General features: G+C 40.3%; 1 protein-coding gene across 1 annotated transcript in view; it reads left to right on the top strand.

Annotated features, from left to right (window-relative positions):
- Positions 1 to 1,383: 1,383 nt before the first annotated feature.
- The window catches only part of frem2a (FRAS1 related extracellular matrix 2a), a 70,525-nt gene continuing 44,698 nt past the window's right edge, over positions 1,384 to 27,210 (top strand). Inside the window, exons 1-2 of the mRNA XM_063487228.1 lie at positions 1,384 to 6,468; positions 9,164 to 9,253. Coding sequence (XP_063343298.1) covers positions 1,485 to 6,468; positions 9,164 to 9,253 — 5,074 coding nt within the window. The 5' untranslated portion in view covers positions 1,384 to 1,484. The remainder of the gene's footprint in view (positions 6,469 to 9,163; positions 9,254 to 27,210) is intronic.

Genomic DNA, 27,210 nt, shown 5'->3' on the forward strand with positions numbered 1-27,210 from the left:
GTTAAAATCTTAGAAATCTGATCACATAAAAACAGTTTGCTAAGCAACAGGGGGAAGTGGGTTTATTCTCTCATGAATTAGCCTTGACAGATTTTCAAACAATTCCCCCTCACAGGTTCGCCAAGGTCTAGCACTAGATTTCCTCCAGTTCTAAGCAACAATTGCAATATTTCTTGGTCCATGCCACGGCAGCTGAATGCGTATTTCACGTCCCAGCGCTCCTGCTTATGGTCACATTGCTGGAATTTTGTTTATCGTACTACGATTACTAGTCTATTCTGGACTGACAAGGACAGGGTCATTCGTTCTCATTAATGGGCAGTGGGTGGGTTTTAATTGTTGATTTTTCTTGCTTAAGGGAAGGTCAGCATCTTTCTGGGGTCCACACTGCGCTGCGTATTCGCTTCAAAATATAAAGCTAAATAAATAAATGGATGAACCCATACATGAATAAGAAATGGGCAACCCGGTCTTTTTTTCTTCTTCTTCTTCTTTTAATTCGTCCTCACCTTCTTCGTACTTTGTGCAGAAAGTGAGGAGTTACTGCAGAGCAAGTGAGGGGGAACACAACAGGGGATTAATACGCCCAGCTACCAAATGACTAATGGAGATGTCCCATTAAGTAGGGGATACAGTTCAAATCTTAAAATGTATTATTAATATTGGGGGCAGATGGCATACAACAGTGATCAATGGAATTAAAGGGTTGTCTGTAATTTCTTATAAACGAAAAATGGGTTGCCGTATAGGAACACATAAATTATCTGTAGCCTGCATATGTCCCAGCAAATGTTCACTTAGTAAGATAACTAGTTTAAGGAATATAATTTTACATGCTTGTATGATGCGTACTTTTACAGCTTTCTCAAGTTAAAAACCCGAAGAATGACAACGTTGGTGGAGTTGAACTTACCTTTTCTGGCACGCCGTGGAAAATAAACAATTATAAATTTGCCGTTTCTCTCAATTTCATCAGTGTCTGCATGTCCAAAGATTACATGATAATATTATCTGTGTTAGGTAGAGTGCTTAAAAGCAGGATTTTATTTGAACTCGTCTTACCATTCTGATCGTTCGACAAAAAAAGTAGTTCTACCAAGAGGACACGCTTGGTAATTAAGCTATAATCCATCAGTCTACTTCAGTTTACCTTCCAGTCTCCACCTCTCCGTGACTGTCAGCCGTACTGCCCATTAGCGATAGGGCTGAGCTAACAAGCCTTCAAAATCCTCCAATATGTGCAGAGATGGGCGGTGGCGCTTTACGCAGGGCTCTCAAGCGGCTGAAGTTAAAACTCCTGAGCGCTATTCTCGCGGAGTATGTCGAGGGTCCGCACGGATACATACACGGGAGTCACTGCGTGGGCACCCCGCTGACTCCCTATTGTTTTGGAATTTTTAATTTTGTTAAGTAAAACAGACATTTTGGGAAAACATTTTCTTTGTTACAGCAGCACCTTGGCAGAGCTCACATAACTGGTGAACATGTTGTCCTGTGGACTTCTCCTGTGTTTTTCCATAACAGGTATTGTCTTCGCGCAGTCCGACAGCTCTGGATTATTTTATGCACTGAGATCAGAACTGTCTGAAGACGCTATCTTGGTGGCCAACAACGGAATACGCGTGCCTTTCGGGAGGTCGGTTTTTATCGATCCAATCAATGATTTGGTCATTCAGACACAGCCCGGCGACCGGTGCAGCATCAACGTGCTCGATAATGATCCGCTCTCGCAGAGACCGGGTCATCTGTCTCCCAAAAAGTTTCCCTGCGATTTTGGTCCAAATGATGTGACTTACTCCCACCACGGATCGAGAAGTCCGGCTAAAGACAGAGTGAGGATGCAGCTCAGGTATGACGCGCAAACCGAAACGGTCATTATCCCGTTTATGATGGAGGTTGAAGTAATGTTCACGCAGCTCGAGTTAATCACCAAAAACATGCCTCTGACTGTTGATCTCCTCAAAGGGATCAGTAACCCTATTAATAAGAGGATTTTAGAGTTCGCTTATGACAGTGAATCTCACAAATGCGAGGTGACATCCCAGTCCAGCAGCAGCAGCAGCAACTCGCTGCCTAGATACGGGAAACTCATCGATGGGGGTAAACTTTCTGCAATGATGGACTGTGATGAATTCACGCGAGCTGATATCCGCTATGAGCACACTTTTCAGCGCAAGTCCCCCAACAGGGATTATGTCCCCATGGTTGTGGAGCTGCATGATAAGGAAGGCAACCTAGTGAAACAGGAGTATTTTCATCTTATGATTCGCATCAAAGGGGGAGAGGAGAACACTCCCCCCAAACCCAGCTTTGTGTCCATGATGATGATGGAGGTCAGCCAGTTTGTCATGACCGCCCTCACCCCTGATATGCTTGCTGCTGAAGATGCCGAGTCAGAACCAGACAAGCTTATTTTCAATATTACTTCCCCCTTATCTTATGAGGAAGGCTATATAGTCAGCACTGATGACAGAAACCTCCCCATCACCTCCTTCTACCAGAGAGACTTGCGTGATCTTAAAATAGCTTATAAGCCCCCCTCCCTGGATTCAGACACTGAGAGGATTTTCCAGCTTGAATTTGAGGTGGTGGACACAGACGGGGCCATCTCAGACCCATTTGCTTTTATGATTGTTGTGAAGCCCATGAACACTCTGGCCCCTGTCGTGACACGCAACACGGGTCAGCTGCTGTATGAGGGGCAGTCTCGGCCTCTCTTCAGCGCTCACAACTTGGAGATCAGTGATGAGGACAACCTCGACTCTGTCAGAGTCACAGTGGTGGATGGGCTGCGCCACGGGGACCTCACAGTGCTGGGCTCTCACAGGAAATTCTTCACACCCGCAGACCTCGCAACAGGAGTTGTTGTGTACCAGCACGACGGGACTGACACATACAGCGACAACATTGTCTTCAAAATGACAGATGGGCAAAATGAAGTTGAATTTCTCTTTCCTATTACAATTGTTCCCACTGATGACGAGCCACCGATTATAAATGCCAACACCGGTTTGGTGCTGTTCAAAAAGCAAATGATGCCCATATCTCCCCTCATGCTCAGCGCTGCTGATATTGATTCTGAGGACTCAACTATTAAATTCATCATTGTGCCCCCTTTTTCTTCTATTGGCACGTTGCTCCTAAGGCAGTCAGACGCCCCTGAGGACCCTTCCTCTTGGAAATTTAATGCTGAGGATGAAGTATATGAGAAAGAGGTGACAGAGTGGCTTCAGAAAGACATCACGGATGGGAGGTTGTTTTACAAGCACACAGGGCCTCACAACACAGATGCATTCACGGATCAGTTTGTATTCACAGTCCAGGATGACAACGACCCCCCTAATTTGTCAGAAGAGAGTGTGTTTATAATCCGAGTTTTACCTGTCGATGACGTACCCCCCGAGCTGTTCCCTGGCACCACCCTGCAAATGATTGTTCAGGAGTACAAACCTACTCACTTTAGCAAAGAAGTTCTGCACTATACTGATTTGGACTCCGAGGACCGTGACCTCAAGTATACAGTCATCCAGCCCCCCACAGATACAGATGAAAATAACCCTGTTGTGTTCGGTTCTTTGGTTCTGACAGAGCACTCCGGCACTGAAGTAACAGAGTTCACACAAGCTCAAATTAACCACCATAAGGTGTCCTACGAGCCCCCAGATGTTGAGCTTGGAATCACAGCCCACGTTGTGCAGTTTCGTTATACTGTTGAAGACACAGCTGGAAACAGTATAGAAGGGGTTTTCACCATCTATCTCCAGCCTGTTAACAACAAACCTCCTCAGATCACAAACACCGGCTTTACTGTGCTTGAACGGGGCATACATATCATCACAATCGCTGAACTAGATGCTACAGACCCCGACACTGAGAGGGAGCAAATAACCTTTACTCTGAGTCAGCCTCCTAAGCATGGTCAGATCCAGGTTGCATTCACTGACCTGGAAAAAAAAGGAGTTTTTAGACTTGAGGATATCTCAGAGGGAAAGTTATTGTATATTCAAAGTGGAGAAGAGACAGTAAACGATGAATTTCAGCTGGATGTCAGTGATGGGATTCATATTGTGACCGTGACGGTCAAAGTTAATGTAAAGCCTGTCGATGATGAATCTCCAACCATCAGCTTGCCTGCGGGAACAATCGGGTCTCATATGGAGGTGCTGGAAAATGGAGCCACAGAAATAACAACTAATGTGATTCAAGGTCGTGATGATGACACCGATGACCTCCGGCTGACTTTTATTGTGGAAGATCCTCCCCTTATGGGTGAAATATTAGTTAAAGGAGTCCCTACCACAAAGTTTACTCAGGCTGACATAATTAACGGTGTAGTTGTCTATGCACACACTGGTGGTGAGATAGGTCTCACCTCTCAGCAGGATGGCTTCAATTTGACTCTTAGTGACATGTCTGATGATTGGGCAGTAGGTGGCAATAAGGTCACCGGAGTCCATGTTCAGGTCACCATCCTTCCTGTTGACAGTCAGGCCCCTGAGGTCAGAGTTGGTATTCAGTTCAGTGTCATTGAAGGAGAAAAATATGCCATTGGCCCTCAGCACTTGAACGCTGATGATAACGACACTCCAACTGATGATATCCTTTGCACTATCATTGTGCAGCCCACTGCCGGCTATGTGGAGAATATATCCCCCGCTCCAGGCTCAGAGAAGTCCAGGTCAGGAACAGCTATCAGTGCTTTTACCATCAGAGACATCAGGGAGGGAAATATCTACTACGTGCAGAGCATTCACAAGGGGGTCGAGCCAGTAGATGATAGATTCATATTTAGGTGCTCTGATGGTATAAATTTCTCAGAGAACCATTTCTTCCCAATTGTTATCATCCCAGCGAATGATGAAAAACCTGAGATTTACTTGAGAGAGATAGTTTTGATGGAGGGGATGAACATCGCCATCGACTCACAAATTCTGAATGGAGCTGATGCCGATATCCCATCTGAGGAGCTGGTGTTTATGATTTCCAAACCTCCCAAACATGGTGCAATTTTAAGCCAGCTAGCCACAGGCTCCATTTTGGTGACTAATTTCACTTTAGAGCAGATTAGAGAGGTGTCAAGTATTATTTATGAGCACGATGACTCAGAGACAATCGAGGACAGCTTTGATGTCATTCTGACTGATGGAAAGTACTTGGTTCAAAAAACAGCCACGGTTATGATCATCGCTGTTGATGACGAGACCCCCAGAATGCTCATTAATGATGGTCTAGAGGTGGAAATTGGGGAGACCAAAGAAATCAGCAACAAAGTGCTCAAAGCAACAGATTTAGATTCAGATGACAGTACACTTACATATATTATCCGGTTCGAGCCTGGTCAGGGTCTGCTGCAGAGAAAAACCCCATCGGGGTCTCTGGAAAACATCACGCTGGGCATGAATTTCACGCAAGTTGAAATTAATGCAGGACTCATAGTTTACACGCACAGTGGACAGGAGGGCGTTCGAGACATGGTCAAATTTGATGTCACTGACGGGTTAAACCCGTTAATTGATCGTTATTTCTACATCACAGTGGACAGCATTGACATGGTCTTCCCTGATGTGGTCAGTAAAGGTGTTTCTCTGAGAGAAGGTGGCAGGGTGACTCTGACCACTGATCTCCTAAGTACCACTGACCTCAACAGTCCTGATGAGAATTTGGTTTTCACTGTCACAAGGGCCCCTGTTAGAGGCCACTTAGAGTGCACAGACACTCCTGGGATTCCCATTGTGTCTTTTACCCAGCTCCAACTGGCTGGCAGTAAGATTTACTACATCCATACCTCAGACGATGAGGTGAAAATGGACAGTTTTGAGTTTGAAGTCACTGATGGCTACAATCCCGTTTTCAGAACATTCAGAATCTCGATTGTGGACGTCGATAACAAAAAACCTGTTGTGACTGTAAATGGCCTAGTTGTCCCAGAAGGGCAGCTTAAGCTGATAACACCTTTTGAGCTCACGGCTGAAGACCAGGACACAGCCGAGAAGCTGATCAAATTTACGATCATCCAGCTTCCTGTTCATGGCAAATTGCTCTACAACCAGTCCACACTTATCAGCACCTTCACAAAACAAGACCTCAATGAAAACCTCATCAGCTACAAGCACGACGGAACTGAATCCTCAGAGGACTCGCTCTCCTTTACTGTCACCGATGGCACACACACTGACTTCTATGTTTTCCCCGACACTGTTTTTGAGACTAGGCGTCCTCAAACTCTCAAGATTACTATCGTGGGAGTTGACAATGGCATCCCCCAAATTGTTGTAAACAAAGGTGCGCCCACTTTGAAGATTTTGGCCACGGGTCACCTGGGGTTCCCCATCAGCTCCAAGGCGCTGAAGGCAGAGGACAGAGACAGCAGTCCGGCCTCGCTGCTGTTCCACATCACCACCCAGCCAAAACATGGTTACATCATTCATCTCGGGCACGGCAACAACTCCATCAACACCTTCAGTCAAGGTAAGCTTTGAACAAAACACCTACCAGCTCTATAATGTGTCAGCATGAATACTGAATGTGGAGGAAATAATCAAACAGCACTGATTTTGTTTAGCAATCAGTCATATCTAATAACCAGAATGCTCATTCCACTCTATGAGAAAAGTCTATCAGTTATTATTTTTAGCAAGCAAAATTACCTCAGCATGCCTGCCCTTGAAAATGTAAAAAGGATTATCCCTTTAATCGTATATGTTTAAATACAAGATTGTCCCGAGAAGCACAAAATTCCTTGCAAATGTGTAAGTTTTGATTAATTTTTCCAGCCCACCAAAGACTTTAATTTATGGAGTAATAATTATTCAAACGTGTGACAAGTACAGGCCTGGGAATTTCAATAGTTAATTTGTGCGCCTGATTTAGATGTGCCTTGCTCATCAAATCATAATTAGCAGACCAAAGTTAGAGGCTGATGTTTCGCACAAATGTCTTGTAGACAGTTAGGGATGAATAATTTATTATTTCTGCATCTCTGGGGAAATGTTCACATCTGATGTTCTCTACAGTGGTCTGTTAAATGAAGCAGGACAGAAGTAGGGGGATCGTGTGAAAAGGTCAGCGCGGAGCTTCGAGTGACAGGATGGCATTTGAGTTGCAGCACATTCTGATAGTTTGACCAGGGTCAAGTCAATTTGAAAGAATTTGTTGAAACGCAGAGAGCTCTCACCAAAATGCATTTTTATACCAACATGCAGAGCACACTGTGCCGCTTTAACTGTTTGAACACATTTCTTTTGCATTTGTGCACATTCGGTGACTGATATTACAGGCGGGGATTCAAGACAACAATGCCGTTGATTGAGGTTTAAAGCGATGCAATCAATCGTATTTCATATCACGCTGAGGCAATTAGAGCAACAAGTAAGGAAATCCACCTGCTTGTGACACAGCTTGGCTTAAGCTCATACATGGTGTGAGAACACAGTGCCCAAAAAAAGCAGCACTTGAGTCTGCAGGAGATGGACACTTCTGACAACCACTGTGAGGATTGCAGTCGTTGGGAAAAAAAAGGGCATAGATGAGACAAGAGTGCAGCGGGAATGAGAAACAAAGGGCAGTAGAGGGGCAAGAGAGAGCAAATAAAGTGGAGGAGAGTGCAAAAGAGGCAAGAGAAGAGGAGGGGTGGGGGATGTGTGGGTGACATGAGAGAAATAACGATTGAGGGAAGGGGCGTGAGACATTGAGTGAGAGAGAGAGAGAGCAAACAGGCTCGTCAGAAGAATCAGTCAGGTGAAAGAGACAATCCCTCGCTCTTTATTTACTCATCCTATTTCCAGGGCACATCCCGTGAGGCTTTCTTTTTAAATATTTAATGAACAATGTGCCCCTAGTTCACAGTGTTGACTTTGTATTTGTAAGGCCCTCAGGTTCAAGTATGTGCCACAGAGAGGATCCTTCTCAGGCTGCACCTCCCGTTCAATTAGATTCGACACTCAGTAATCTGAAAAACATGAGCAGCAATCTGGAAGCGAACAAAGTCTTTGCATCACATGAAAGGTATATTTTTTGTCACCTTTCATGTTCGGCACAAGAAGCAGACTTAAGCTTCGTCCCAGGCAGGAGTCGGGGGTTTATACTTTTATGAACCTCCTTCCTCTGACATCTATTATTAAAGGAGGTGGTTTGAAGGGGCAAAGCCCTTTCACAGTCTTGATGATTTTTCTGTACTGTAATGGGTGTTTGCAGAGACTGGTGGGAAAAAGAAATGTAGGCAGAGCCCTGTGATTCAGAAAAGTTGGAAAAACAGGTGTGGAAGTGTGTGCCTCCTGGTTTTAACATTCTTGCCTTGTCTGTCATTAAAAAAGATCCACTGTCACCTGGTTTTCAGCGCTGATCAAACACAGAGTTGGCCATTTCTGGGTTTAAATGTATTCTGTTGCTTTAGCTTGAGCTCTGTTGAATTTGGGGTTGCGGCCTTATCGTCCTGGATTACAGATGCATGACTTTCAGAATGCTTTCTCTGGTGGAAAATTGTTCATGCTGAGTACTGATAAGGAACTGAATCAGTGTGATACTAGAGACCTGCTGTTACTGTAGCTGATATGGTACTGGAGCGGGACAGCTTCCATCTTTGAGCAATTATTTGACAGAGAGAGTGTTTGAACAAGCCATAATGCAACTTCAAAGTGTGTTTGAGGCTATTTCTGTAGTCAGCATGAAACACAACATGAAGGGCTTTTTTTCCACTCTTAAAATGCAAATTTTATTTACTAAATATGTATTTTTAAAAAATCTTGACAAGGACAGATCTCTGCACGATGAAATTAGTACTTTTGGCCATCACCTTGCTTTAAGTTGGAGCAAACTGAAATTGTTTATCGTGCATCGTCTCACATTCACTTCACAGCGCAAGCCATGACTTTAAAATGGAAAGCAGGCTACAGTGGCACTCATTTGCATTCTATAATTACTTATATTAAAAAATATATTTATTTTTTTCTGTTTGCTTATCATCTTGATTTTTGTTTTTTGTCCTTTGTTGGATTTCAGGTGACTGAGTTTTATTCTGTTTGCACAAACTTTCAGTTCACTGTGCTTTTATTTCCAGATCTAATTTTCACAGCTGATTTGACACTTCAAAGTTTCATGAAAGAAAGATTCATAAAAAGAAAATATATATTTTTAAAAAACAACTAAAGTTGCTTTTCTGTTGCAGCCGATATCGATGGCCTGAGCGTCTGCTATGTGTTGCGGAGTGGAGAAAACGCTACGTCTGATGTCTTCCATTTCTCTGTTGAGGATAATGGTAAGATTTCACCTTCTTTTAGATTTGCATTTATTCGTCTGTCAGAATTACTCCTTTTTGCTTTGAGTTTCTACAATAGCTGACCGGCTAAAAAAAAAAAGTCACTACTTAACCATTCAGTATTTCAGAATTCATAATGGACCTAAAAGTCAGCTGTCAAGCATTTTTATTCTAACCCAGACTGAGATCAGTTATGTAATTTTGCAGATTGTTCCCAGCAGATTTTATAAACAGATCAGTGAAGTTTATTTTTGCTCTGATTGCATTTGATTCAGGATTTGCCCATAAAATGATCTGCCATTCAGAGCGGCCTTGTAGAATATCAATTCTGACAAATCTGCATAGGCCAGCAGAGGTGTTCAGCCTGTAACTGTGTACTGCTGCATTGTATTAACTTACCAGGGAACTGATTAGATGTCCAGGGTCACTGAAGATAGAAAACTCTTTGTGGTGTGAAGATCATTTTTACAGTTCATCGAGTTAATGAGACTGACTGCGTAATTTGTAAATATGACAGGATATGCCAAGCAGTATTAGTGCATATTTTATCTTGAATGCAAGAAAATTTCTCATGAGTTTTTTGGCAGAACAGAAGATTAACAACGTGTATTTCAAATAAACACTGACATAAGGTGGTTTTATGCAGAGTCTCCGTTTATGTACAGTTTTCATAAACAGAGCGATGAACATTTTAGCTTGAAGAAATAACCTCTTGCTTTTATTTTACGTGTGACGACATTGGCAAATATTACCTCCTTTCTATTTTAGTTCAAACCAACATTACATGCATAATAACTGCCAATTGGGGCCCAATTTGCACATGAAATTAACACTTACAAGTCACCATATCTTATGCTATATGCATCTCTCCAATATGCATTAATTTAGCATCCTTTTATGAAGGCAGCTGCTAATTAAGTAATCAGCAGATGCCAAAAATCTCAGTGAGGGAGGAAGAGCTTAAGATGCAGTTGAATTTATTTAAGACTAAATCTAAGAAGAAACCTCATAATACTGAATATATATGCTCATTATTGAATAAAAATTTGCACAGGAAAAAATATTTGAAAATGTGCTCTGCATGAAAAAATTGCTGCAGAAATATACAAGAGTAGAATCATTCCAAACAATCCCTCTAAGTGGGATATACTGCAAATACCAAAATTTATGCAAAAGATTTGCAGTCCCGGTCTTGTTTAAAGCATTTTCTGCTTCTTTTTTTATGTCTTCAAAGACAATATACATGTGTGTGAATGAAAGAGAGAGAGGTTTAACAGTAAAGCTGCAAGGAGTACAGGTAGTGCGTGTGGAAGAGTTTAAATATCTGGGGTCAGCCAGACAAAGCAACAGACAATGCACAAGAGGGGTGAAGAAGAGAGTGCAGGAGGGGTGGAGTGAGTGGAAACGAGTGTCAGGGCTGATTTGTTACAGAAAGATAGCAGCAAGAGTGAAAGGGAAGGTTTACAAGATGGTAGCGAGACCTGCTATGATGTATGGTTTGGAAACGGTGGTGGTGAGAAAAAGACAGGAGGCTCAGCTAGAGATGGGCGAGTTCAAGATGCTGAGGTTTTCATTGGGGGTGACCAGAATGGACAAGATCAGAAATGAGTGGTTTGCTCAGGTTGGCTGATTTGGAGACAAAGTTAGAGAGGTAAAGCTGGGATTGTTTGGACATATGGAAAGGAGGGATAGTGGGCATACTGGACAAAGGATGCTAAAGATGGAGCTACCCGACAGGAGGAAAAGAGAAAAATCACAGAGAAGGATGTAGAGAAGCAGGATATGCAGAAGGTTGTGCGTCAAAGGAGGATTCTTGTGATAGGGTGAGATGGAGGCAGAGGAGCTGCTCTGGTGAGCCCTAAAGTTACGTATCACTACAACCAAAATTAAGGGGTCTGTAAAGCAAAGCAGTATGTTAATAAATAAATAAGAACATGAGATGGTGTAGTCCTATCATAAAATATAACGCAAATCTTCTTCAGCAGATGTCTTCACAATGTGATCATAGTGTGGTTTAAGCTGTTTTAAAACAGTCAGATAACTGGACTACAAGTTTAGTCATTGTTGGCTTTGTTTCTCTACATCTGTCTTCTTTAAATAATGCAATGCACTGATGACCTTGTCTTGTACCGAGACACATAATTGAGGTTAACGTACAGTATTACAAATACAGCACCAATTTTGTGTAAGTGATGTAGTTTCTGTTGCAGTGGCCGTTTCATTTCATTTTATTACAAATCTACAGATTTTTTAAAACACTCTAGTTTTACACCGAGCTTATAAAAAGTTAAAAAGTTTTCCTGGAGCAGAATCATCCATCCAGAATAAATCAACACAAAGCCTGCTTTTAATGTACAGTAAAAAAAACACACACACACACACACACACACACACACACACACACACACACACACACACACACACACACACACACACACACACACAGGTGTATCTGTTTTATATTAGCACATTTGAAACAAGGTGCAGCTGACACCACAGCTCAGTCCATCTGTTCATTTTCCTCCTCTATGATCAGGCACGACAATACAACCCAATACATTAAAGACTACTCACTCATGTAGCGTCTTTAAAGATTACCAACACAGCTTCTCTTTGAATTACAAGATTATGTACAAGAGTATGTATCATTGAGGACTGAGTTAATACAGTACTGTGCAAAAATCTTAAACCTTCTTCATTTCTTCATATTTTACTAGGAAAATGGAAACCAGGTGCAGCAATTTGAGCATGTGAAAACATGCCGTACATGAAAAAAACTGTATATAATACAAAACTAGAGCACATCTCTAATGAACTTTAAAGTCAATATTTAATATGGCAAGCTTTATTCTTCAGTACAGCCTGAACTCTCTTAGATCAGCTTTCTTTACTTTCTTTTAGTCTTCAGGAATAGCTCTGCAGGCTTCGTGAAGGACACTCAGAGCTCTTCTTTGGGTGGGCCAAGCTCTGAGGAGGTCAGTCCATTACTTATAAACCCCAACACACTGCCAGGGCTTTTACTGAATTGACAGCATGTTTGGAAACATGTTGAAAAATTAGGCTGTTGCCAATCATATTTCAAATGGTGGAAGGAAATCTTACAGTACTTTTCTGTCCTCATAAATACAGTGGTGTAAAAAAAGTGTTTGCCCCCTTCCTGATTTCCTATTTTTTGTATGTTTGTCACACTTAATTGTTTTAGATCAAACAAATTTAAATATTAGACAGAGATTACACAAGTAAACACAAAATGCAGTTTCTAAATGAAGGTGTTTATTATTAAGAGGAGACAAATCCAAACCTACATGGCCCTGTGTGAATAAGGGATTGCCCCCTAAACCTAACAACAGGTTGGGTCACCCTTAACTGAAATAAAGCGTTTGCGATGACTGGCAATGAGACTTTTAAAGCCCTGTGGAGGAATTGTGACTCACTCATTTTTGCAGAATTGTTGTACTGATGTCCTGATGCAGAACCCAAGTGTGCTTCACCTTGAGGTCACGAACAGATGGCCAGACGTTCTCCTTCAGGATGTTTTGATAGACAGAAGAATTCATGGTTGCATTTACCACAACAAGTCTTCCAGGTCCTGAGGCAGCAAAACAGCCCCAGACCATCACACTACCACCACCATATTTTACTGTAGGTATGATGTTCTTTTTTGTGAAATGCTGTGTTAATTATACGTCAGATGTAATGGGACACACACCTCCTAGAAAGTCCAAGTTTTGTCTCATCAGTCCAGTATTTTCCCAAAAATCTTGGCTCATCAAGATCATTCTAGCAAAACTGAGGCGAGCCTTTATGTTCCTTTTGGTCACCATTGGAACTCTGCCATGCAGGCCATTTTTGCCCACTCCTTTTCTTATGGTGGACTCATGAACACTGACCCTAACTGAGGCAAGTGTCCAAAGCGAATGGGTCTTTTGTGACCTCTTAGATGAGCCATCGCTGTGCTCTTGGAGTAATTTTGTTTTCCTTAGGCCATTCAGAGGTGGACTTGTTTTGGATCATTGTCCTGCTGCAGAACCCAAGTCATGGTCATGGACACATGACCTCAACCTGAAGGTTGAGCTGACTCTCACTGTGGTTCGCTGGAGCAAACACTTTTTCACACTACATATCAATTTTGACTAAACACCCCTGGTTAAAATGCAACCCTCGATCATGGCAGAGATTCCACTGTGTCGTATGTAGACACTCACTACTGTACCTCTCTTCTGTCCTCTTCTAAACACACTGATGCACATTTAAGAATGACTTCTTGACAACCAACCTTTCACTAAGACCATTTCTGACGAGCCTTCACTGAACAGTAGATGGATCAATCAAAGGATCTGATGCGTCTCTCAGGTTCTGTATCATGTTTTTGCCACATTTTTTTCTTGTTAAGGACATGGCTTTCACATTCTGTTCATCTGCTATAGATGATTTTATTTTTATTTTTGATCTGCCACTTCTTTTGTCCTCCAGCTTTTTAGTTTCCTCAATCTTTTACGGACAGACCCCACACCATGCTGAGATATGCCGTTTGCACCTAATGGCTCTTTGGGAATCACCTTGTTGGTGCAAAAATACAATTTTATGCCTGTCAAATGGTGTTATCTTTGCAAGAAAAGGAAATGGTAACAAATTATGTGTTTTTGTGACAGGCTGCTAGTAACAAAGTGCATAAAGACACATTTTCAAATTGATTATTTGCAAAGTTGTCTGTTATGTGTAGACACAACATTGGTTCAGCCCTTGTCTTAGGTACCTTTTTTGTGCTTGATTGATTCACAGATCAGTGTTAACAAAAAAAAACACTCCTGGAGTGGACTAAAAATGAAAGCAGCATATATCCAAAGAAAAACCTTCAGAAAGGAGACTAAAATTACAGGAAGCGCTGGAAGCAAAGTATAAAGAAATAAGGGATGGCTTAAGTCATTTGCACAGTACTATGTAATGTCTTTTTTTTTAAAAAATATATCACACTTGGCCAAACATATATTCTTTGGTTGAGTAAATTATAACAGTCCTGTTCATACAATCTGCAAAACAACTCAAGAACGAATTCCTGCATCGTACATTTTTGGACTAACTACATGAACTGCTGGTTTGGGGAATTTCATTCAGACCCCATTTTTCAGTCTTTTTCATACTCTGGTTCTAATGCACTTTAAAGAAAGTGCTAATGCGTAAAAGAATAACAGTTCCTTTATGCACATAAAAGCAAAAACATTGACTAATTGATTGTCCATGCTCCTGTAAAAGTTCTTAGAGCTTTTTTTCTTTGTCTCTGCTCTTGGCTACATTCTTGTTTAACTAAAAAGGCTTTAGGCTTTTAAAAGAAACACTACTTGAAGTACATGACTGCATATCATCATCGGTCCATAAGTTTGTGGAGCCACTTGGTCTTCCTTCCTCCCCTGGAGTGTTGGTGTTATTGCAAACTGATTCCAGATATAGAATTTAAGAAGTAAGGACAAATATATTTAAAAGCCTAAAGGTAACAAGTTTAAAAGACTCCATTATACAAAATTTTAGCATTATGTTCTTATTATGTAAATGCATGTGTAAGCAAATCTTTCCTTATGTTATAAAGGTATGTTAAGACACTCTTCCAATCGCTCATGTACACGCTCATGCAGACAATCACGCAGAGCAGAGAACAGAGGGGTAGCCATAGGCAAAGGGGCGTCCAGGCCTCCAGCACAAAGAGGTGTTTGATATTTAAGAGCTCAGGCAACATTGCGGGTAATGAGAGCCTTGGGCGTCTGAGCGGGGCAGAGCTCCAAGGGAAGCACTGGTAATTGTGTGGCCCCATTACAGGCTCATCTAGAGGAGAAGAGTAGCAGGAAGAACCTTCTGTCACAGATTAAGACAAGCTAGGACGGCTGCAATGGGCTGGAACACAACTTGTTTCCCAGGCTTCTCTTTGCAGCAAGTTAATAATGGAGCAGCAGAAAACAACAGAGATGACAAGTCATGCAAATCTGAAATACAGTACAGAAGATAACAATGGCTTCAATTATCAATTAAATGATTCATCATAGAGGTATAAAATATTTTTTTTTAAAAACAAAAGCAGAAATACATATTACAGAAGCTAGAGATCAAACATTTTGGGGGACTTTGCTTAAAAAGCTCCTGTGATGATCATAGCAGTTGTTGATGTGGATGTTATTAGTTTCCTATTTGTTTTACTTTTAAAAGCTAACTGAAAGCACTACTTTTCTTAGATTTCACTCTAGTAGCATGCGTGATTAAAGATACGTCTGTAAGATGTGGTCCCCTTGTATGACACAATGTAGGTGAATAAAATCGAGTTTTTGGTGCACCGAAACAAACATACAAAATGAATATCAGCATGTAATATTATTTTTTCATGAGCAATAGTGCAGTTACTTTGCAGTTGATGGTTTTAATTAAAGGTATAACACTGAAACTGTGCTGGTATAGTTGTTATTTGAGGTCTTTGTGGTCTTCAGAGTATTCACAGTAGCTAAAACGTTGTACCTCAAAAGATGGTACTGTTAAATTTTTAAATCACTTAACACTAGAAATAAAATTTGATTCAGCTGCAGCGAGTAGCAGCAGCACCAGTGGATGTCTCAAAATCTCAGGTAAAAAAAACCCTCAAAACAAATGGTACTAAGGAAGAAAAACTGCCCTTGATCCTGGCTTTTCTCTACTTGTTTCTCCACCCTAGTGTAAATGAGACTGATTGTTACGATAGGCCCCTTTCACCCCTCCACCCCCCCACGTGCACACGAGGAGCTCAGACACACGACTGCTTCATCTAAAGTTGCTACAATATATCCACTTAAAGCGCTCCCTGCTGCTTTGATAGTCCAATTTTAGTCACATTTCATGGCGCACAGTCCGCATTAAATGTAGTTCTGAGTCCTCACGCATTCGTCTTATTCATGGCAAAATACTTTGTGTGCAACTTTTCCTTTCCTAGCGTTAGAAGACTAATTATCACCATATATACTGCAAGGTCACCATTTCTTTATCATCAATTTTTGTTTGTGCGTGATGTATTATTGGTTGTGGCTCTGTGGGCCCACTTTGAGGTTTTTTTTTCTAATCTCTTCAAAAGGCCTTTTTTCATAAAAGGAGTGCCAACTTTTAAGATGAAATGACCTCCTTGGTTTGTCCTCTTCTCTACTGAATGATAAGCATTGCAAATTATTTATGTACATACAGATTTTCTTTCCAATGGATATAAGAAATTGTTGTTGAAAAAGAACAGAGTCCATTTTTAAATAACCTCTTTAATAACTTTTACTGGTGGAATAATGAGTCATAATGGGTAAGGCATGGCTCAAAAATCTGTAGTCATCTATGAACACGAGGAACAAAAATGTAAGTTTAGAAAGCGGAATTTCATCGTTTAAATTTGTTTGCAAAATAAACTCATGTAGTGTTTGTTGTACTGTATTTTCCCGGTCTTCTGTGAGCTTTGAAAGTTCAGATTGACTTGAAGGCACCTGGAAAACAATTAGGGGGTTGAACCGGCTGTCACCATGGACACAAATGGACCAGCTTAATCCTTTGACCTTTTCTCTGTTGTTTGCCTTTTTTCTGTTGTTGTTAAAGCAATGTGTACTGATCAGGGCAGAATGGCAAGGTGATATATCAGCAAGCTCCACAGACATGCACACACTAACACACACACTAAAGCATCCCCTGGCTTTAGTAGAGGATTCTCTTCATCTGTCTGCATTCAAGAATTTACTGTCACTCTTCTCCCAGGGCCCGGCTCTCCTATCTTTATCCTCTTCATCTCCTCTTCTCACACTGTCACTATTAGATCTGTGCTCAATGTGTTTCATTCATTTTCAATTCTTTTACACAGCTCGGCATCTGTGTTCATTATATATTTTGTTCTTTAGTGTTATTTTTGACTGTCTCCCCATCATTGTCCTCCTTTCCTCTCGAGGTACGAGCTTACCTCCCTGTCTCGTCGAGTGAAATTTTAAAAATGTGTTGCAGTTTATCGTGATGAGTGTCGAGGCTGTCCTAGGCATCAGGATTCGGTTTTACTGTCTAACCCTCGCTGTCTTTTGCCGCCGTCTGTCCCCGCCTGCTGTGTGGATGTCAACGTGCTGACGGCTCTTTCTGTTGTAGGATTACGGCACATTGCGCAGTGTTGCTTGTGATGATCTGCATCTCATTAGAACCTTGAAATGAGAGCATTCGATTTTGAGGGATGTGTAGGGGCTTTTCAGCATATTCATCATCTTTGATTCTGTGTTTGTCCACGCTGACAGCTGATGCTCGACATGTAATTCAAACGCTGAAACACGGCTAAACATCCTCGAATCTCTGGAGTAAACAAAAACTCCCTGTTGCATTTTTTTCTTGCCATGTAAACATTTCCATTTATATGAATACATTATTTTGCTTCCAGTTATCAGCACTGGAATTTCATTCATTTTTAGTGACTTAGTTGCCTTTTTTAAACACATTTCACTCTTTTGTTTCTTCGCAGTTTCTCCAATTTTCACCCTGTCCTTCCTCTGTGATATGAGGGTGTGATTCACACTGTACAAAGTACAATTAGAAGAAAATTACCATTCCAGCTCACCAAACTGTTTTCTATCTTTTAATGCATCTTAATGAAGCTTTAATTTGTTGTTAAAATTAATAAGCGTCTCATCTTAATGTGAAAATGAGAGCTTTTCTGATCTCTTATTCATTATTTATTAAATCGCTCAGATTAAAAAAATAAATAAATCCAGCTTTTTAATGTGAGGCATCTTGTGATGTTTATCTTGAAAGGTGCTATACAAATACCATTTTACTTCCTTACATCTAAAAGTAAACATTATTGATAATCATTGTATTGGCTGAAGTAAAAACGAGGATTTACTGACAAAATAAAATTTTGTTTTAAGGAGGCTGAGGAGATGATGGAAGGAAATGAGAGCAGAGGAAAAAAAGAGAAGAAGAAACCAGAGCTTTCAGTAGCTAGTTTATCATCTCTGCTGAGGCACAGTTTGCTCTCAGGAGTGCCAGTAACTGTCCTGCGATACATTAAACTCATCCCTCTGTTAAATATTACATTGGAGGAATGGCGAGATGTATGCTGAAGCTGGATTGATATGCATGCTGGAGTTCCTTTTTTGTGATGAGCACTAAAAGATCCTGCAGGAGAATAAATGCTTTTAAATGTCATCATTCATTAAAAAAAAAAAAAAAGCCCAGAATGTATACATACACTGCAGTCACTTACACATACAATCATGTGAAAAAGAAACTACACCATTTTTCAAATCTAAAGTTCTATGTATCAGGACAGAATGAAAAATCATTTGTTCCTTTCCAGGTTGTAAACAATACATAAAATATTATACAGTGTCATTATTTATTTAACAACAAATAAGCCAAAAAGCAGAAGCAGTGTCTGGAAAAAGTAAATATAACGCATGATTCAAAAGCTTGAAAAACAAGACGTGATGATTTGATGACTTTACCAGTGTCTCACATCATTGCAGAGTAATTTTGACCCATTCTTCTTTACAGCATTGCTTCAGTTTGTTGAGGTTTGCAGGCATTTATGTATGCACGGCTCTCCTGCCACAGCATTTCAATCATGTTGAGGTCTGGACTTTGACTGGGTCACTGCAACACCTTGATCCTTTTCTTTTTCAGCCATTCTGTTGTCGAGTTGCTGCTGTGCTCGGGATCATTTTCCTGTGCCACGACACAGTCTTGTCAACCTTTAACTGTCAAACAGATGGTTTCACATTTGTCTCTAGAATACTTTGGTATACAGGGGAGGTCATGGTCAACTCAATGATTGCAAACAAAACAAGCCCAGATTATCAGTCCTCTATGGCTGTGCTTGACAGTTAGAATGAGATGTTTGTGTTCATATACTGTGTTTAGTTTTCACTGGACATTGCACTGTGTAGTATTGCCAGACATCTTTACACTAGCCTTATCTGTCCGAAGGACATTGTTCCAGAATTCTTTGGTTTGCTCTGATGCAACATTGCAAACCTAATCTGTGCTGCCTCGTTGTTTTTAGAGACCTGGCAAACCTTCAAACTAGTCAAAACTCTTGTCTTTTTCTAATTATGCTAATTATGCTGTTATGCTAACTGAAGCCTGTAGAGTCTTAAATGTAACTCTTGGGTTTGTTTTGTTTTTTGCAGTTTCCCCGAGCAATCGCACAGTCTAACCTTGGGGTGAATGTGCTGGGACGTTCACTAATGGGAAGGAACTGTCCTCAATGTTTGTGAATAATCTTATAACCTTTCCCAGATTAGATGGGCAGTAACAGTTGCTTCTCTAAGATCGTTGTGAATGTCTTTTCTCCTTGTCAGTTTGTTAACACACTCCTGAACCAGACCTGAGAACTGCTAAAAACTATGCTGTGATTAAAACCACCTGGCTGCTAGTTACTCTTTTAATTTCTGTGGAAAGATTACGTGTGTGCTTTTTTCACCCATTTGGGCATTTTATTTTCCCATAGCTTTTGTTAAATAAATAATATGCTGTAATATTTGTTATTCATCTGAGGTCATATTTATTTATTTATAGACCTGCTAAGGACTGAATGATTTGGTTTTATGCCCTCATACACAAATGAAAAGAGGGTCCACTTAATTTTTCACATGACTTTAAATACAGACAAATATAAACACACCTGAAAAACATACTTCTGGTCCAGCCTCCTGTGCACGATACAACATTTTTTGTCATAGTTGTTGTTGTTGTTGACAAACAGATGAATTTATCATTTGTTTTCTTAAAACAAATTATGCCACATATTTTTGACACTGCTCCCAAGTGGCAGTAGATAGCTCCAACATTTAAACAGAGGTCCTAAAATCTTATCTATGCACTGCCAGTAAAGCACCATGTCAAGATTATTAGCACTGATGTGGTCCAAAGGAGGAAGAGGAAGAAATGCTAGGAGCTGAAGCTGTAAAATGAGTAATCCTTGGTTTCTGTAGTGTCAGTCGTAAGCTATGCCAGTAGTAACTTAGAACACGTGCTGGTGAGACATTTTTATGTACACCACTTGATAAAAGACTTCTACGTGGAACATTTCCTCTCTCTATCCTCCTCCAAAAACTTTCTCTCTCCATTCTTGTTTGCTCAAAGTGTATGTAAGGGAAGAAACTCTGAATAGTTGAGAAGAAGTGAATTCCGGGAAGCCAGGAGAGAGAGAATGCAAGGAAGCTTAAGTTAACCTAATTAAATATTACACTCCACCTTGTCTTTGTCCCCAAGCCTTTACCCTTGAAGCTATGCCCCAGGTTGTATAAGGCTGTCTTTGTAGACATCAGTGAAAAACCTCACATTTATTAACTGTATTGCAAGAACTTCAAAGGTTTGAGTATTCTTTGCCCCAAATGTCAATTTCAAATGGTTTCATGTGCAAGGTCGCTTAAGGTGTTTCTGCGGTACTCTCATGCCTAATGGCTATTGAAGGTAGGCAGGAAACAATGCATTATTCTGTCACACTCAACTTTTATCTCTTACGAGTGGGTAGGTGGGGAGTAATGTATGTGCACTTCATTTCCTTTGTAGCCCACAGGCACACATAGTGCTCTCTGATGCACAAACAGCGGCATAAGATTCAGCTTTACGTTTGGTTTAGTTTGAACTCCTGTGATCAAACACGATGACTAGGAGAATTAATTACCTACACACACACAAAGATTGTCAAAATGTACTTGATCCTTGCAAATTAACAACAAAGATACTTCACACATGTTGGCTTATATTTGCCTTTGAGTCGAGCAGCATTTTAAATGCTTGAAGTTGCCCAGGGCTGTGAATTCCTGGTCAGATTACTGATAACTCCCTACACCTCTGGAGATATCCGCTATCATGCTGATTGCCTTGAGTGAAGTGTAAATGTAGCAGAATACACATGTACAGTTTATGCACAGACACACTGCATTATAGTGCTGCTAAAAGACTTGCAAAATAACTTGCTTTCTCTCTGCTATAAGCCTAGCCCCACACACACACATGCACACGCAAACACGCACACACACTCTCAAACACACACACTACTCTTAGAAGAAAGAAACAGCTGAGTGCAAAACCCATCACAGTCTTTCTGATCCTCTTTGCCACTAGTTGCACGCATGCCAAGCCTCTCAGTAGAATGACTGCCACATATCTGTCAGGATAAACTAAAAGCTACAGAAACATCCTGGGGGGTGTGAGATATCTCTATTTTGTCAACCATCAAAATTTATGTAGTGTGGCACTCCTTTCAGGTGGATGATGCGTGGGCTTCTGTTACTACTGAAATGTTATTGGTAGTCTATTTTTGTCCTAGCACTTAAACATGCAATGTGGTTTGTAAAAGAGGAACATTACGGCAACTGAACGAATAGAATTTTAGATTTAGTTTTTGCTTCGTAGACCACTGTTTCTCAAAAGTTTTCCATGGTGAGAGATCATTCAGTTTGTTGGTTGCAGCTCTGTTTGCCAGTTGCAGAGGGAGTTGGGGATTGAAATACAAAGGAGTACAGAAGGCAGATGGAGACATAACAGTGAGGGAAAGGCCACACCGCCAGCAGCAGAAGAGAAGTACTGTGTCGCATACGGCACAATCTTGCTGTGAAAAATTTCCTTTGATTTTGAGTGTGAAGTCTAAAGCACACACACATGCACAGACACACACACACACACACACACACACACACAAACACGCACACGCACACTTATACACAACTGCAGGCAGCCCTGATTTTTAGGAAAGATGCTAAAAAACAAACTTTGGTGTTTAATTCTAAAAAAAACCCCCAAAACATAGACGTTTATTTGGTGGCTGTTACAGTAGCCACTTTCGTTAAAAGCACAAATAATCAAACACATACACACACACCCTAAACCATGTGACTGAACATGCATAATCTATACAGCTGTGTGTTGTTAAAGTGGTACTAGTGTACTAGTGCATCTGCATTTTATACTTATTGTTTGTGACTTTAACCTGTTGGTGGTGGTTGCTAGGCAACATGGTGACATCATGATATATCATGCCTAGTTCAAGTTTTCTGCATTTAAATGAGTTGACTGAAATAAAATGATAATCTGCTTTTGGGCATTTTAATATCATAAATGCTTCAAATGGGCAAATTGTTATAATATAATATAATGTAATAAATTATTATGTGGTTGCTAGGTAGATTAGAACCTGCAGTTGTACCTGTGTGCAAATGTTGGTGGTTAAATTCCTGATCATGTAAGAAGAGTTTGCAGGCAAATAGTATTATAGTAAGACAATAAACCAGAGCTGTTTTAATTTGCATATTTTTAACATATTGCCTTGGCTTAGAAGCAAGAGCCAATAATTACACAATTTAAATACATTTAAATATAAATAAATCCGTATGTTGTATATAAAAAAATATTTAAAAATTAATAACCCAAAATTAACCCTCATACTACTGACATTGAACATTACATGGGGAATAATTTATTGCATAGGCAAATAGCAATAATAATAATACTAGTAGCAATCTCAATGCTTTGTTAGTTACACAATTAATTCCATCTAAAGAAACAAAAGTTACTGTTAATTTGCATATTTTGTAAAATCAAAATCTACAGTTTTATTGAATGCAACTTTGAGCGATTATCCTGAATGCAATTCACAAAATGATTTAAGAGCTTTTTCAGCATCTTTTAGATCTGTTATCACTTAATTTTCATTCATTTCAAGTAGATATTATTTGTGGTCACTTTAACCCCACTATAAAATTATACACACAACCAGCTGTCCAGAGATGTAATCTCTGCACCATGTTCTGGGTCTTCCCCGGAGCCTCTATTACATGCCCAAAACACCTCACGTAGGAGGTGCCCAGGAGGCATCCTGGCCAGATGCCCAGACTACCTCAGCTGGCTCGTTTTCATGTGGAGAAGTAGCAGTTTTAGTCTGAACTCCTCCCAAATGACTGAGTTCCTCACTCTATCTCTAAGGCTGAGCACACTCTTCTGAGGAAACTTGTTTCTGGCACTTGCACCTGTGATCTTATTATTTCAGTCACTACAGAGAGCTCCTGACCAAAGGCGAGGGTAGGAACGCAGATCAGCCGGTAAATCAACAGATTTACCTTCATGCTCAGTGTTTTCTTCACTACAGCAGATCAGTACAGCTTCCATACCACTACCATGGCTCTGTCAATCTGATGCTGCCCTCCCCCTTCACTTGAACAAACACCCATATGCTTAAACTTCTCCACTCGGGGCAGCGACTCATTCTGAATCCAGTGTCCACTGCTTTCCAGCTGAGAGCCATGGCCTCAAACTTGGAGGTGCTGATTCTCATCCCAGCCTCTTCACACTTGGCTGCAAATAGCCCCAGAACAAGCTGGAGGTCATGGCTTGATGAAGCCAACAGAACCACATCATCTGTGAAAACCAGAGATGAGAACAGAATCAGTCAGAAGCAGCAGTCCTGGCGGAGACCCACACCCAGCAACCAGTCTGGCTCTTTACTGCCAGACTCTCACTACTGTTGTACAAACATTGGAAACTAAGGCTAAACACACACTAAAGGCAGTTATAGCACACAATTTGCCTAATGCTTTGCTGAGGCCATGATAACATCTTAGAGTAGGAACTAACAGTGCTACCTTCCTGTCTGCAAATCGCGAACAAAGGTACATTGGAGGGTCATTGCTTCTCAAAATAGGGCTTTAAGTGTAGCTATGTGTTGCATGATCAGGTAGATCTGGCAATGTCTCCAATATTATGATAACCAGGTGATGAATGAAGTGATAGCATCTGAGTTTTTCTTCTTTAAATGAGTGTCAGAGTGTCCCTATTGCCCGGATATTGTGTGACACTTTAATTTAAGACTCACTGTAAGCACTAAATGAGCAAATCATTCCCTTTATTAAAACTTCATAGAACATTTGGATTTTTAAAAAGCACAAATCAAAGAAAAATAAAAAGGAATGATGTGGCATCGTTAGGAACAAAATGATTCACAAAGTCATGCAAAATTGTATGATAAAAAAATCTCTCTATATATTTATATATCTATGAGATATTACAAAAATATACTTCTGGGCTCTGGACAGACCCAAGTCAGTAGGATGATGCAGCAAATACCATGACTCACTTGAGATTTTAAAACAATTAATAATTTGTAACACTGGTATTTGCTAAATTTACGCCTTTACACCATTGAATAACACGTTGAGTGCCGCCAGCTAACAAGGTAGTTTGTTTATGTCTGTTTATAGCTGAAAGATGTATAATTGCTGTAAAAAAGATGGAGGGTTGCAAAAAGAAAACACGATAAACTGTAAAAATTACAGAAAATTTTAAAATACTGTAAATGCATTTTTTTCATTATACCACCCTGCATAGCAACACACTGTGTAAAATAGGAGGAAGACTCTGAAAATGTCAATAAAGTTGTTACAGTGGTGATTAATGACTATTATCAATATTATGGCTGGAAATTTAAAAAAGAAAATCTTTGCCATAGCTGCATTTTCTACAACCTAATCTACTTTTATTGCAGTATTGCTGATATATTCCTTTCACTAAACTCTCACTTCAAATAGCTCACTAGCTGAATCTGAGAGCTTTGGCTCAGTCAGATTCAGAAGTTAATGAGATTCAGTTTTACAATATCAAAAACTGCTTTAAACTCCACTTTGACTTTAACGCTAACATCTCTTGACTTTGCATAGCCTCAAGTTTTGTGACTTGAAAACCTCCCTAAGCCCAAAGTGTGAGAATTTAGGCTGGTCCCTGAAGCATATTCAAGAACAAAGCAGATACTCAGGCCTGTGTGAAGGTACAGTTGTTTTGATGCCTTTTGAAATTATAGCTTCAAATAGGGTTTCCTCTGGTGGTAAAGATCTAAATATCATTAAAAGGAGAACATTGAAGGGGAAAAAACTGAGATTTTGGTTACTATGAGATTTGCGCATGCTTTGAAAAGACTATTTTTTAAAAGGCACTTTTACTGTTTTGACATGATTTACCTGCATTAGCCAAATGTATTCCAATTTTTATTATTTCATTTCTCAACTCTGTCTAACAGCCAGTTTATTTTTTATCTGTCTCCAGTCAGTTCTGGGAATGTTAGTGTAGATTTGTTTTTCTGTTTAACAATTTATGTACCTAATTTATGTATTTATGCATTTTTTTCTTCGCAACTATAGCAATTTACAGTTGCAATTACACAGTAATTTAATCAGGTTGCTCTGTTATAACTCTGTTGTAAGTTGTAACTCCTTAGCATTTTTTCTTTTTAGTGCTTTTCGAGTAGCATGCAGTGGGTATACTGGAGTTTGTGTTTCTTTTTCTAAAAAGGGCTGTTTGTTCCACCTGACAGTGGGGTTAATGAAAGCATTGAGACTGAACCAAACAGTTTTTTCAGGGCGTAAAACCAAAACAGTGAATAGCCCTTTTAAGACCCTGTAGAGGCAGAGTTGGCAGTAAGTTCCACAGCTCGATGCTGCAACCCTTTCAGATTATGTGTAGTAACTTGATTCAGTAATAATATATAGAAGTATAGGTGGTGCTTTAATTATGCAACATTGGGGATCTAACAGTTTTGTTTTTTATAGTTTATTGTGTAATTAAACTATTATCCAAGTTGAGTCAAGCTACAAGGACCCAAATAGGATACAGTAGTTCACATCATGTGCAGCAGTGTGCTGGTAAACTGGATAACAAATCTTAGAAAATAGAGTGGAAAGGAGGAAACACACAGCGGTAAGACATCACAGCAGTCAGTGATTGTGCCATGAAATAGATCCTACATCACAACGCAGCATCAGAACTGTAAGTATCAAAGTTTTATCTTCAGATTTCTCAGAGAAACTTGATCCTCAAAATTTATTGCTCTGAAACTAGAAGCCCTAATTGGTGAAGAAAAAAAAAGCTTCTGCTTAGTTTTTGTTTGGAAAGCCTTTGAAAGACGCTGCAAAGCGAATTTAGCTCTATTGAGGATGATTTCAAAGCTGCTTTTTTTTGTACGGTCAGCATATGTGAGAGGTCTTTTATCCCTCCAAAAGGCTGGAGGAATGAGACAGTCTGAAGCCCACTGACTCAGATCCCTATTGTCTGTCCACAGATACTCTCCCAGTGTGAGAGGTCACACATGCACAAACATGCACACACATACAGACACATACACACACACAAACTACGACTTCAGAAGGCTTATGCTGCATTTACTAACGGAGAGCCGGGATGAAAGTCAAGGTTGCAGGCTGCAGTGGAGTTAGAATCGAAGAGATGCGCATGTGTGCAATTTTGGATTTGCACCTGCTAAATGAAGCTTGAACTTGGCCTACAGGCTTTTTTGAGGATGCATGAACTCTGATTAGCTGTCTCCTCACCTCAGCATGTTGTGCGTATGTGTCTGTGCCATGCTAGAAGGTACTTAACTTTTCACCTCTGCTGATCATGAGCAGAACCTGAATTCACAGTAGAAGTGCAAATTTTCGATATCTTTTCCAGTCTTTATTATACTCTTAAGTAAATATACTTTACAGTTTTAAAGAGTCAACTGACTTTTCTTTTTTTTTTCCCCCAGAGGCACTGGGATGCCTCTGTGATGATGGAGGTAAATTGCTATGATTTGTGTGCTTTCAACAGCAATTCTGCTTCTGAATGTAAGCTGCATAAATGACTTGGAAGAACAAACAGCTGTGCAAATTGTCGTCAGAGGAGCTAAATGAGATTTCCTTTCTGACGGTCTACAAATAACGGTTCCATAAACAGTTCTTCACTTCTACATGATCTTCTACCACTATAACACCCACTCAGGCATAATTTCCAGGAATGGCATGCAGAGTTAGGCATTGTTCATTTCTACGCAAAAGTAAAAAAAACAAAAAAAAAACCCTCCTCTACCTTTTCCAATCCACTTTTGCAAGCAGTAGATGGGCAAATCAGCTCCACAAAGCATTATCCTCCTTGCCCACATGTTGAAGTGGGAGCTATTGATTGCTCTATTA

The sequence above is a fragment of the Pelmatolapia mariae genome, linkage group LG10_11 (assembly GCF_036321145.2).
Source record: "Pelmatolapia mariae isolate MD_Pm_ZW linkage group LG10_11, Pm_UMD_F_2, whole genome shotgun sequence".
Lineage (NCBI taxonomy): Eukaryota > Metazoa > Chordata > Actinopteri > Cichliformes > Cichlidae > Pelmatolapia > Pelmatolapia mariae.